General features: G+C 36.8%; 1 protein-coding gene across 1 annotated transcript in view; it reads left to right on the top strand.

The window, feature by feature from the left end:
- Nucleotides 1–11236, top strand: part of LOC116964491 (protein FAM13A-like) — a 53721-nt gene extending 42485 nt beyond the window's left edge. The window contains exons 7-8 of the mRNA XM_033004244.2: nt 8938–8990; nt 11223–11236. Of these exons, the coding sequence (XP_032860135.1) occupies nt 8938–8990; nt 11223–11236 (67 nt within the window). The remainder of the gene's footprint in view (nt 1–8937; nt 8991–11222) is intronic.
- Nucleotides 11237–13312: the final 2076 nt, after the last annotated feature.

Below are 13312 nucleotides of genomic sequence, written 5' to 3'. Positions count from 1 at the left end.
ATATGAATCATCATAAAAACAGTGGTAATGTTATTTTCCATGACTACTGGTCCGTGATGTAACTCTGGATCAGATCTTGCTTTATTATTGAAACCAGAAATTCAGTGGGTTGGAAAAGAAGTTCCCTGACACTCCTTGATGCTTTTGTTGATACCACAAGCCATCTAGCTGTTTAATTCCATTTAATTATTTTGGAGTAATTTAGTAATTGAGAGTAATGCCACAAAAACGTGAAAAACCTGTCTTTGCACAGGAGAGCAGGAATGCCAGTTATTTATTGCAACTTATTGCAAAATGTTTCCAGAGAGGATGGTCATGGCCAGAAAAGATGCTCCTGTTCATTTATCTCAGATTGCTGAAGAGGGGATCATTAGGCCCAGTTAATTAATTGTCAAGTTTAATGAAATATTATGAACCTAGATTTTGAAGGCACTTCTAAACCACTAGCAATATACAAAGCCTCTGATTTGGCCTTATGTTTCATTAAACAAATATTCATTTGCGCTAATATTTCAACTTCCCTGCATCCCTAGCATACTGGGTTGAAATGCTATCTGTTTTGCTTTGGCTTTTGTGTGATCTGGAGATTCAATTATGGTTAACTTCAGTGAAGTAACTACATTCAGTTTTTGGCTTTTTATGAAGTAGTAAAATAATGTTGGTGGCTAACAAAAATTTAGCATTGTTTTTCACTACACAGTCCTGAACATTTGTGATGAAATATTTCTGGGGGTAATTAAAAGGAAGAAGTCTATAAATTTTTGATATGACTAATGGGGAATGCTGTGGAGGCTATTTGTAATTAATTGGGCAACTCTTTTCTTTAACCACTTAGGTGATTTGAAGGAAATGTTTTCATTCTGCAGAGAAGGCTCAGAGAACTTTTGTAACTAAGTAAATGTCCCATTACCCTCTTGTCACATGCCACAGGTTTTTGCCTGGAAGGAGTAAGGGAAAGCATTAGTAAAAGCCCAGACTCTTGGTGTAACAAAAAAGTATGTGTTGTGTGCAACGCATGATCCATGCTGTAAGACTTCTGTGCAGATGGCGTAGCTGTGGGCAACAGAAGAGCGCATGGGCTGTGATATGCATTTAAATCTTCTTTTGCTGTTGAGTAGAGAATTAATTCCCTGGCACCACAATTCGTAGCACCCATGTTTGACCCATGGGTCTCCTTGCCCCATGCCAGGTCCTTGGGTGTGTCTGAGCTTCCAGTTTTGGTCTCTTTGGGTTGTAATTCACCTGGACTTCCAATACTCTGCTTTGGTACCCTGGGGCACTAGTTCTCTGCACCCTGGATCAGTGCTGTACCTCCAATCTTTCCAGGTGCCCTAGGGAAATTCTGGTATGTGTTCATTGCTCAGGAACATGAGGTGTCTGAAGGAAAGACCTGGGTAAGGTTACAAAGATTTCTTAAGGAATATTTTTTTCTTTTAGACAGCACTGGTTATAATAAACTTCCTCTATGTCCTATCCCCATTCTCTGATCATAGAATCATAGAATATCTCAAGGTGGAAGGAACCTATAAGGATCATTGATTCCAAATCCCTGCTCTTCACAGGACTACCTAAAACTAAATCATATTACTAAGAGCATCATCCAGATGATCCTTGAACTCTGAGAGGCAAAAAGGAACCTAAGATTGTTCCTCTTATCTTTTTTCTCAAAGACGCAGCTTCTTATCTGGACCAAAGACTCTTCCATCTGACCTTGGCAGTCAGCTTCCTTCAGCACAGCTATCTGGTCTATCAGGCAGCAGTCGTCAGCAAAGGGTGCTTCTTCCTCTCCCCTTCTGCTCTCTGATCTGAGATCTGCTTCTGTGATTATGCTTTAGATTTAAAAAATATAACTATTTCTTCCTCTGTTGGCTTTCAATATTCCTTCTCAACTTAGAAATTGTTTCACTGCCTTGTAGTTAATTCTTAGTTCTCCAAGATCTTGACTTGCTAATGAGAGACTGTTGTGTACTCTGTCTCACAGCAGAATTTTCAGATCACTCTGGGTCATTCTCTTGCCGCATTATACCAGAGTACTTAATGCAAAAAGATTTCTTGATTCAAAATTTTCTTAAGACCCACGTCTCTCTGCAAAATGTTCCCTTTCTGATGGTAGGGGATGTTTTGGTGAATGAAAAAGCTTCTAGCCAGCTCTTTGCTAGAAGACAAGTGTTTTGCAAGTACTACAGCTCTGTTTTAGGTGGCTGTGAATCTTTTCTTGTGTATAGCTAATGTCAGAAATCCATTAGTAACTGTATAGCTAGATAATATCAAACATCTGAGTCATGTCTGTGTTATTCCAATTACAACTTGTTATGATATAAAGTTACACCAGCATAGACCTGCAGTGATGGACTAATAGACTCTTAGATTATCTTTTCCAGTACAAGGCTATTGGCAACAGGAGGAAGATTAGGCTTTGTTTTAGAAGTGCAATTTTTTACATTGCTTGAATTCTGAAAATGTTTGTACTCATTGGTCTTTTCTTAAGCCACATTACTACTGAGAAAGAAAAGCCTGATCCTGGTGGGTTGTTTTTTTTTTTTTTTTTTTTGCAGTCTTTTAGAGGAAATCTCCACTGCTGTGGAAATAAAGGAAAATAAAACGTATCTTCCCTAGTTTCTGGTGCAGTGTTTATTACTGTTTTACTGAAGGAATGGAAACTCTGGATGTTTCAGTTTTCTACTTACGTGGACTGCAAACCTCAAAAATGACACATGTACTTTTCTTGTTGAGCAAGGTCAGACAAATCTCATGCAATCTAGCTGTGGCTCATGAAGATACTGGACATGTGGATGGTGTATTCAGGCCCCTGGATCTGAAACGAGTTCAGGCTTTGTGGTCGGGGCAGGAGATGCACCGAGCCCGTGGCTGTGCTCTGGCTCATGCTGGAAGCGTGTGCTGTGTTGGGTTGTGCTGTGGCGGTCAGCACCAGAAGCCAGCAGGGACATTGCCCTGAGATTTCAAAACCTTTCCCTAATGCCTGGAGCTGGGATTGGGTTTTAATGCCTAGCAGTGTATTGGGGCCTGTATTTGGTCTCCTAAGCTTCCTGCTGATTTGTGCCCTGCATGCCTCTGTACCCATGGGCGGTAGCACTGCGCAGGCAGGGCACCTGTGGGAGTACCATCTGAGTTTTATTAAGGTCATTTGCAAAAAAAAATGTAGAGTTTTGGCTTTACACCAATGCGTATGTTGGCTGTTTGGCTCTCATCCATTTAAAGGTAGCTGTGTTTCATTTCTTTCTCAGACCATGTGCAGTGTGTCATTAGTGAATGCCACTTTCATCCTTTTTTCTAGCTGATATACTAACTTATTAGAGGATTGCTAACTTTGTGTTCTTGTTGCGATCCCATGCAGTGGACTATATAACTCATCCAGTTGTCACACCTGGCTCAGACATGTTTGGGCGTGAATGTGTGTGTAATATATCTTGGTCAATCTGCAATTCATTAGTTAAGGTTGTTATTTTTCTCTGAGACTGCTTATTGTTTTCTCTGATATTGATGATTTTTTTGTGAAACACTGACACACATTTGCCACCTAGTTTTCCAAAGTATTTTCCGTTTTCATTCAGGGCTTTCCAAATCTTTGGCATTTTTGTGTCATATATGTTGCATGTAAAATTTCTGCAAGTAATACGGGAATATAATGAAATTAGAGTATCTCTCAAAAACAATGATTATTTACCTTCCATGTCTTATAACCATGGCTTCAAAATTAATAATCTTTTCTTTTTTTTTTAAAAAAAAAAAAAAAGCCCAGTATTCTTTGTACTATTTCACACTATAACTGTCATAAAAGTAAATTATCTGAATTTCTGTTTTGATTTTATTGTAATATGTTGAAATGGGTACAGCAGCAGCAGCGGTTTCCTTCCTAGAATTGAAGTTCAATAGTTTTCCATACAAATAGCATATTCCTGAGTTAATGGAAAATTCATGCTGAGCTACTTCATATTGGCTAGCTTTGCATGTCACCTCTGATGTTTCTGTTGGCTGACAAAAATGGCTGGTATTTTCTATTTATCAGTTCTTTTGACTGTCTCTGCAAAGCACTAAAGCTAACAGCCTGCAGGTGGAAGACTTCAAATATTAAAAGGAAAAGATGGCTGATTACATTGAAAGCAGGCAAGCCTCCAATCACACTACTGAAATGTTTTTAAATCAATTGTGGTATCTAATTTATTTGACTTGTTTGATTTTGAGAAATATTTTTATAACTTTGAGAAGACTGATATGTGGATCACTTTTTTAATGTGAGCACAAATGTGTTAGATACTTTTTTATCTTGACAGTACTATGAAGCAAAAAATACACGATACAATCTTGTTGGGTTTTAGATTCAGCATGAAAAAAGCTACCTGGCTTTTGGAGAAAGCTCTGAGAAGTCTGCGGCTTACATTTCCCACTTGGTTGCTCTAGAAACGATACAAACCTGGTAACAGGAAAAATAATATCCTGACTGAAACTCAGACTATAGGTTTATTTATACTGTCTTACGACCATGTAAAAAATCTAAGAGAAAGCTTAACGAAGCCCTTAAAATTGTCAGCTTTCATCCTTTACCATTTGCAAATTAAAAATGTAATTTAGTGACAGAGATTCAGAATCTCCTTAAAACTGCATGCTGCAGATGTTCTCTCATGGAAAAATATCTTTCCAGTAAAATACCTGATGTGCCAAAATACTGTAATTTTTTTCTGTGCCTTCCCCCTTAAGAAAATAAAATCAATGACCCCTTCACCATCTGCCCTGAAGAGAAGCAAATTGATAGAGGTTTTCAAGGCAGTACCTGGAATGCCCTTCTTCCCACCAGTAGTGTTTTGAATTCTGTATATTGTATTTCTACTTAATTCTTTGATGCAGACAGTTTAATATTTTTTCTCAAACTCACTATTTTTTATAAAACATACTTTAATTTTTCTCATCTGTTCAAACAACAGTATCCCTTCATAGTCCACAGCATCAAGTAGGAATAGTTTGCGTCACGGTTTCTTGTTTTTCTTGCGTGTTTTATTTTAAGAGATTTGTTCAGATGAGCAAGGACTGCCCTGAAAGGTGGTAACAGAGTTTAAAATAAGCTGTATATAATTAAAATGGTAAATTGGACAATTTTATGGAATGTTGTTTCTTGAGAATATTTTAAGCCCTCAGTCTTGTCACATCTGAGCACCTAGAAAGACCATAGAAGATTTTTATGAGACTTGTAAGAGTGTAATATGGCTATGTTGGGAAAGCAGATGGTGCAAGTACAGTGTGGGTGGACTTCTGGATAATATCCATCTAAAGTATATAGTCTCAGGTGTCACAAAACTCTAGAGAAAATACAGTGTAGTTTTGCAATGATGCTGATATGTATCTCTGGGCTTGCCAGGTAGGGGGTAAATTTACACCTTGCTCCTGCCGAGGCTGTGATGTAGTCAAGGAAGGGTTGCATGAACCAGAGGTGCAGCAAGCATATGGACTGTCCGAGCATACGAGCTCCAGGATGGGAGGACGCACTCTTGTCCTGCAATTTAATATGTGATGGACATCTCGTTTAGTCTCCCCTCAGTGGAGCTGAAAGGTGTGAGGCAGGTTAATGCAAATATTACGAAGAAAATATGGGTTTCTTACAAATGTTACATCAACATCCCACTTCATTCTCTCTCTTTGAAATAACTTTGTCTGTCCATTTCAGTCTTTTTTGAACATGTTTGCTCACATTGATGCCAAAGAAAGCTTCTTTTTCAAATACAGTTTAAAAGCAGCAAAGCATTTATTTCATTATGTATTTATGGAGTACATCCGTGGCTTGATTTACATGAGATTTTTGTTGTAAAGATTTCTCTTGTATACGTCTACTTGTCTACTCCAGTCTGGTAGCTGAAACTGCTGTATAACGTAGGTAAAAGAACAGTTTTGAATTTGTAACTCCAGCTAGCCAAACAAATGTCCGTGTGGCTGTAGAGATCCATGTAGGTTATAAAAATCAAGTTAGAAGCTGAGTTATAAAAATCAAATTAGAGAAAAAGAGCCCATGCTGAGTTCAGGTCTCACTATGGGCAAAGAAAGAAGTGCCTGTAGTTGAGCTAACTAGTTTAAGATTAACTTGGCTTTATCTACATGCTGTATTACAGTTGCAGCAGTGAACACAACAGATGTGGTTGCATGTTCCCAGGAAAGGTGTGCTAGGAATACTTGAAAATAACCAAATTTTAAACCTTTATGTTTAGTTTTGTACTTTTCTGTATAAATTGACTTTCTGTGTTGGACTACTAATATTTTCATATCAATTGAGTGAAAAGCCATATGTACCAGTAACATAATTTATACTGCTTCACAAAGCTAATATTAAATTTGAAAGCAGAATCCTGACAACACTTGAGAGGGTCGCAAAGTTTATTTTAGAGAAAGGTAATTACTTTTATGCAGATTATTTTATTAGCAGAAATCTCTCCCAGTTCAATTTTGAATTAGCAAAATGATATTAGCTCCTTATTGCCTGTTCATCAGACTGAGATATTCACACTTATCTTAAAAGGAATACTTCTAACTATGTAATATCCACAGCTACATAAATTTTTATGAGAAGGCTGCCATTTTTGCTTAATTTTAGGATAAACACTTCAGATCTCATTCGGTGCCTATGTTGTCTTCTGTCATCTAGAAAGCTACTGGAACACCCCTTACATCCAATTTACCTACCTGGTTAGCACAGTCATCTGAGCTGGTCACTGACTGTTGCTTGGCGCTCTTCCTCCTCTCTGCTTCAGATAAGAAAGTTCATGAAAGTTTTAATTTCTCATGAGGAGATGGCTTTTTTGTTAATAACCAGATGTTTCAAAATTCAACAAAAGGTTCCTTTTTGACTGTGGCAGAGCTTTGGGCTCCTTTAGTCTTCCTTTCATATTGTGACACAGAGCATAAAGATAGATTTATCCATCTATGTCTTAGCTTGGGATTCTTGTTTTTTACGTCCTTTATGTTTTTAAACCTTTCTAGTCAGGGCAAAACCTTTTTGGCAGAGAGACTCTTTCACGTGTTCCAGCCGACAAGGAACAGTTTCATTAGGAGGTGAGGCAGTTCCATTGCCTTCTTTGCATAATTTAAGAGATGACATTTCTGAACATTGATTAGTTCTGGCATTTGTTATACTATTGTTCCCTATGATAAATTTCAGTGTTTAGGCACATATCAATACCTTCAATGTATTCCACCCTTTTTTTTTTTTTTTTTTTTTTTGGTATTTTAAGGTGGAGATAATATTTCCAGCTTTCAGTGAAGCCTTAAATACTTGTTTAATTGCTCAAGACATATTTTAGTATAATATCTTTTCTGATACTGTTAATGTTATTGTGATTAGCTGAAGTTCAAATTCCATTAAGAACAACTGCAAGTTCACATCTCAAGCAGTGTTTTAACCCCTCTAGAGATCAGTATATAAATTTATACTGTAAACATGATCTTGATGGCCAAAAGCTGTACAACCTTATCCTTTTTTTCCATTGTCTTCAGAGAGTACAAAAAATGGTACAGAATGAGACCGTTGTGTGGATAATTGTCCTGTTTAAATAACACATGCATGAACGACAGTAATACTAATGGACCACATCAGTAGGCATTAAGGGGCAAAGAGTGCCAATGTTTTACTACTAGGATCAATGTCTTATTCTGCCTGACCATTGCCTATCTGGGAGGATCAAGGTGGTGGGGAAGGAAGGGTGGTTTACTTCTATTTGTTGTATTCTGAACCAGTTGGAAAATGCAGGAAATAAAAACTTTAGAGACAACTTTGAGGGGTTATGTTTCCTGGTTCCCAGAGGCTGAGCTCCATTTGGTGCATGTTTCTGCTGGGAAATGGTCACTAGTATGAGAAAAAGAAAGGACAAAAGGAAAAAAAATCTGAATATGACTATTTTTAGGCAATTTCCTATCCAGATTGATGTAATATTTTGTCTAGTTTTCTCAGGAACTAAAAATAATCTCACTATGACGTGTTTCTCCCCCAGCAAAGTCTTTCTTTCTGAACTGTTCCAAGCCCAAGGACAGATACCTAAAACTAAGGCAATAAACCAGGTTCTCATTTAAAAAAATAGACACGTAATATCACAGTTGGGCAAGAATGTCTGATATAGGTGTGTCCAGATGTGCTGCTGTCAATTGTAGGCTGTTAAATCACACCTGATACCAAAAGATCCCACATACATCTCCCCAAAGTCACTAAATTAGTGAGAATCATCTCAGTATCTGACCACGCACTCAGACAAGTGCCCCTCTCTGAGGCACACTGATGAGTGGTGATCATTTACCCATGCACAGTATTCTCTGAATTTCTGCCAGTATATTTTATAGAAATGTTTAGTATTTGCCATCAATTACTGTATTTCTGTCTTGCTTAGAATGGAAATGTAGATGCAATCTTAATTTTGCCTATGGATTGTCGAAGACAAACGATGAAAATTATGTTCTAGCTTGCAAATAAATAAAAAATGACAAGAGTCTGATGCCACTGAGGGTGTGAACATTTTCAGACAAGCCTGCATAAAGGGATCCATAAACCCACAGTTAGTTATGGGCTGCGAAATGTTGAGCTGTCACAGCTACACTGGTTGGGGTAAGAGCTGCCAGTGCACAATCACTCCAAACATCTGCCCAGCTGGGTTAAGTGCCTGCACGTACGTCTCCTTCCCTGAGTCAGGGCCCGTGAAACAGATTGTTTTTACCCCTGCAGTCTGCCTGTCGTCAGAAGCTTAACTCTCGGCGTATTCGATGCAGTGAATCTTTTCCACAGTGGAAAGAGAGAGGGGAAAAGAGGTTACTTTAGAAAAGCAGTCACAAAAAAAAAAAAAATCCATTTAGAGAGAATGTTCATCTAATGCTCTTTATAAAGAATGCCAAGAGTTTTACTGAATTTTGGACTGTTGTTTGAGGGAGGATAACATACACTTTCATTTGCAGTTCTCCAATGGCAAGTAAGATACGACAGAAGAATTTCACCAGATTTCCAAAAGGTAATGTTAAACAGTTGGCAGAAATTTATTTGTTTATCTCAAAACCATTATATTCCTAAGATTAATGAATTAAAGGAGAGAACTAGAAAAAAAGGACTGCTGCCTCAGAAATTTGATCTCTGGGCAAAATGAAATGGAAGTTTGCATAGATTTTTTTTTTTTTTTTTATTCTAGTTCTTCAATTTTCTTCTTCATTGTGATATGCTAGGTTACTCGCCCTTTCACTTGGAAACTGAATTTTGTTGCAGATTATACCCTTATTTATGTGACAGGCATAGTGTTCTTAAAAACTCGCAGCCCTCCGCTCCTTTGAACAAACTGTGAGAAACAGTTTGATAACAAACTATTGAAAATTTGAAGTTTTTCACAGAAAAATAAAATACCATGTATTTATTAAATATCCCACAAAACAGCATGAGAAATTTGTGGGGTTCCTTTATTTAAAGATTACTGCATTAAACATTACCATATGAAGGTATTTGTGGTTTTGTTTTGTTTTTCCATAATAGTAAATAGGGTAATTAAAAAAAATTCCTAAAAGAAAAAAAGCATGGGAAGGGAACTTTATACACTTTTCAAAAAGCAAAAATCAGAATGCATGAAAATATTGTAGTATATTTCAATATTTTGTGTGGAATGTAATAAGCAGATTAGTAACAAAGCATTAAGCTAAAATAAATTAACAACTGTAGGTAAAATAAATAAATAACACACCCCCCCAACCTTACAGACTTGAACTCTGTCATACCTAGAATTGCCAAAAAATCTTTTACCATATTTTTGCTTCAGCCAGCTTCAGGTGTACACCAACTGAAAATGCAAAAACACTAGCCACTTGCTGCTGTTGACAACAATGTGCCTCAACACTGGATCACAGAAAGAATTTCCTAATCCATTAGTTCATCTTCCAATTTTGGGTAACAAGCTGGACACCAGCTGAGACCATAAAGAATTTTTTTTCTCAAGTTTGCTGGGGAAAACCTTTGTTTTTGAAACAGCTGGGCTTTTAGGAAGCAGGCCAATAGTTACTGTTGGCAAGCCCTTTTCATGGAGATTCCTAGAGTGAGCTAGGTCAAATTTGACATTTCCATAGAAAGTCCAGATAAAAGTGTTTGCCAAATCATTGAGATGGGAAAAAAATCCTTGAGATAGTACTGTCTAGTAACTTTAGGGCACGGAATAATGTCTGTGTGCATTATATTTTTTAGTGGTTGCTCCTCTTTGATTATTTTCTTGATCTGAAAATGAGGCAAATAGCATTACAGGCTCATGACATACCTCCTTTCTGTTTTCCTAATCTCGACCTGCTTCTCATTAATGCCTTGGGTTATTGGTGGGCTTTTTTAATATGCTAAATTCACCGTAGATCTCACTCTTGAGCTGAGATGGATATAAGTTGACTGAATCACAATTAATGAGCTGTAAAATTAACAAGCTACGAATTGGTTCTTGAATATTGGGATCCTATAAAAAAACAGTTTATCTGAGGACTTTAAAATATATATATATGTAATAAATATAAGGAAAAACATATACCTGTATATATATGTTGTCATGGCTTGACCTAGACAATACATGATTTCTAGTTTTGATAAAACTTATCTAAAATAACATCAAAACATGAATGGTTGGTACTGAGAAACAGAAGTATTGGAACTGATAATTCACCTTGGGATAGTTTCCTTTGTCATTCTGTGATCCTTTTCTATTGCTTTTGGAACACTCCAGTGACTTGCTAGGTGTATTTTTCACATAAATACAGCAGTCTGTGCAGGGGACTAATGGAAAAATCAACAAGAGTGGCAGTGATGGGATGGGACTCTTTTCTCCATGGAGACACTAGGACCTAACTGCTCTAGGAAGTTATATCCGTAGGTGGTACTTTGCACAAAGAATACATGGAAAACAAACAGTTCACCAAAAAATGCTTCTATAATTGGTATAAACATATTGCATGTGTTCACCAACATGTCTGTGTTTACATAAAAATTAAATCAATTAAGGACCAGAATGTGAATATGTAAAGGTCAAATTCAGAAAATGTCAATTTCCAGAAACTGAAAGGAAGAAGACATTTCTCAAGAAGCTTAACAAGGTTAGGTTTGCTTAACAGAGAAATTTGTTTTAAGATGAGTTTATTGTTTTGCCTCTTGGTAGGATTTCAGTGAGTCTGTAACTGTATGACAGTCACCTTTCTGACTTCCACTTAATGAAAAATTTCCTTTCTTCAAGGTACTGGAGAATGATACACTTTTGGAAATGTTTTCACACTTTAAATACAGTACTGACTTTTCTTCTCTACAAAAGGGAGTGATTTATTTCTAGTATTACATTTCATGGCCTCTGGTACAAATATGGCCAATAACAAGCTCTTGCATCAGCACTATGTGCAAGACTACCACTAGATATGAGTGAAAAATAAGTAAAAACTGACTGTATTAGGTCAGCCAGAGATATTAACGACTTCAGGACAACAGGTCTCAAGATGGCAATACTTGTTCTTTATTTAAACAATGAGAATAGGAAAAAACTCCAGCAAACACAACACCAAACCATAAAAGACAATAATGCTGCAATTCAAAGTTTTTGTTTGTCTGTTTATAGGGAAAGGCAGCTGTGATAATACTTGAAAATGTGGAAAACAACCATCTGCATAATTCTGGATGCAGATTTAGACATTTGTGGTACTCTGGGATTTCCAGTATTAATTTTGCTTTGTTATTAAGGTTGGCATAATCCTTAGCATCTGAGCTGTGTGACAACAGAACGTCCTTCATCACTTGGTATGTGTCCCTATTGTTTAGAAAATCTGAGATTTGTTTGCCACTCATCATGAGTGTTGGTGTATCATAGAGATGACCCTGCTGTTCCTTCTATATGGTTTATCTCTGTTGATCAGCAGCACAGTGTTTTTGCAGATTTTATCAAATAGAGTTAGAAAAATGTTGCCTTGTGCCTGAAAATCTTTCCAAGCTCTGACATACCAAAAATGCATTGATGATCTCTTAAGATCCTTTTTCTTCATTGTGTACAAAGTCTTTTTTTATTGAGAACATCATGGCCTGCCAGATGTTATAAATTGTGAGGTATGTTCCTTTGTGTTATTACATTTTTGTTTCTGTTTGCAAGAGCTGATTAGCCCCAAATACTGAAAGAACAGCACATGCTGTTTTTCAGTGCTTCAGAGTTGGCAGTTAAGTGCTTTCAATCCTTCCAGAGGTGAGCTCGACAGTGAGACCACTGATATACTGAGCCCTTGACCTTTACATTGAGAATACTGGTGGTACTGCCATTTAGTCTGCAACACAGGGATTTGGTGCTGGTGATGTGGATGTTTGCTCTCAGAATGAGTTAGGGCTCTGGTGTGCATGGTGGCAGGTTCTAGAAGGTGATTTCTTTCAGCGTTTTCCAAAGCACTACTGTAAAAAATGACACAGGTATTTAGGACCCAAAATCTGAATGATACATCAATAGATCCGAACATCTAGCTCGCTTATGAGGTACTAAAATTTTATACCAAGCTGCTGTGAAGCTCTCTGATCCTGAAGGTACACATCACTCGCATTATATTGCATCCTGAAGTCATTTATATGCTCCAGTGATGCAAAACTCAATAAGAAATGCATTTTATTCCGACTGCAATGATATAGCACAGGTCTTACTGGTGACCATGTTATCTTTTAATGAAAAGGTAGAGAATAACTAAGCAGAGCAGAACTCTGAAGTTCTGCTTCATCACTGGGGTTAAAAATATAAACATCAAAAAGCAGGGAATATATATATAAGAAACATATAATTGTATCTCTCGTGTATATATGTGTACATATATATAAAGGATTTTTTTTTTCCTGAGTTCAATAGGGTGCCACAGATACTGTGATGAAGTTTCAGAAGAGTAATTTCAATTATTTTCTTGCAGACTGGCATTCAGTTGTCATTCTGCTTTTAGCTATTTTATTTCATGTTATTGAAAAACTTGTTTTATATTAGTGTCTGTTTGAATGTCATCTTTGTTCCTTTTCAAAAGTGTATGTTTTACTTTGTACATATTCCCTCAGATGTAAGGCATCTTAAGTATTGCTAAAAATCAAGTTGTGCATTGTCAACAACAAAATATTCCTGAGAGTTTACCCGATTTTGGAGCAATAGTAGTTTGATTGACCTTGTTCATAAATTATTTTCTACATAATCAAAGATTTTAGTTTCAATAAGTGCCTTTAAAAAACAAGTAGAGGAATTTAATCAGAGTACTTCATAGTAATAGTGTTTTGACTGTATAAAAGGCAAAAGATTTGCTCAAAAAGTTACATTTATAGTAATAG

This window comes from Tyto alba, unplaced genomic scaffold, assembly GCF_018691265.1.
Source record: "Tyto alba isolate M040663 unplaced genomic scaffold, T.alba_DEE_v4.0 Super-Scaffold_1, whole genome shotgun sequence".
NCBI lineage: Eukaryota > Metazoa > Chordata > Aves > Strigiformes > Tytonidae > Tyto > Tyto alba.
The sequence above is the reverse complement of the archived record's forward strand: the minus strand, read 5'-3'. Positions and strand labels throughout refer to the sequence as shown.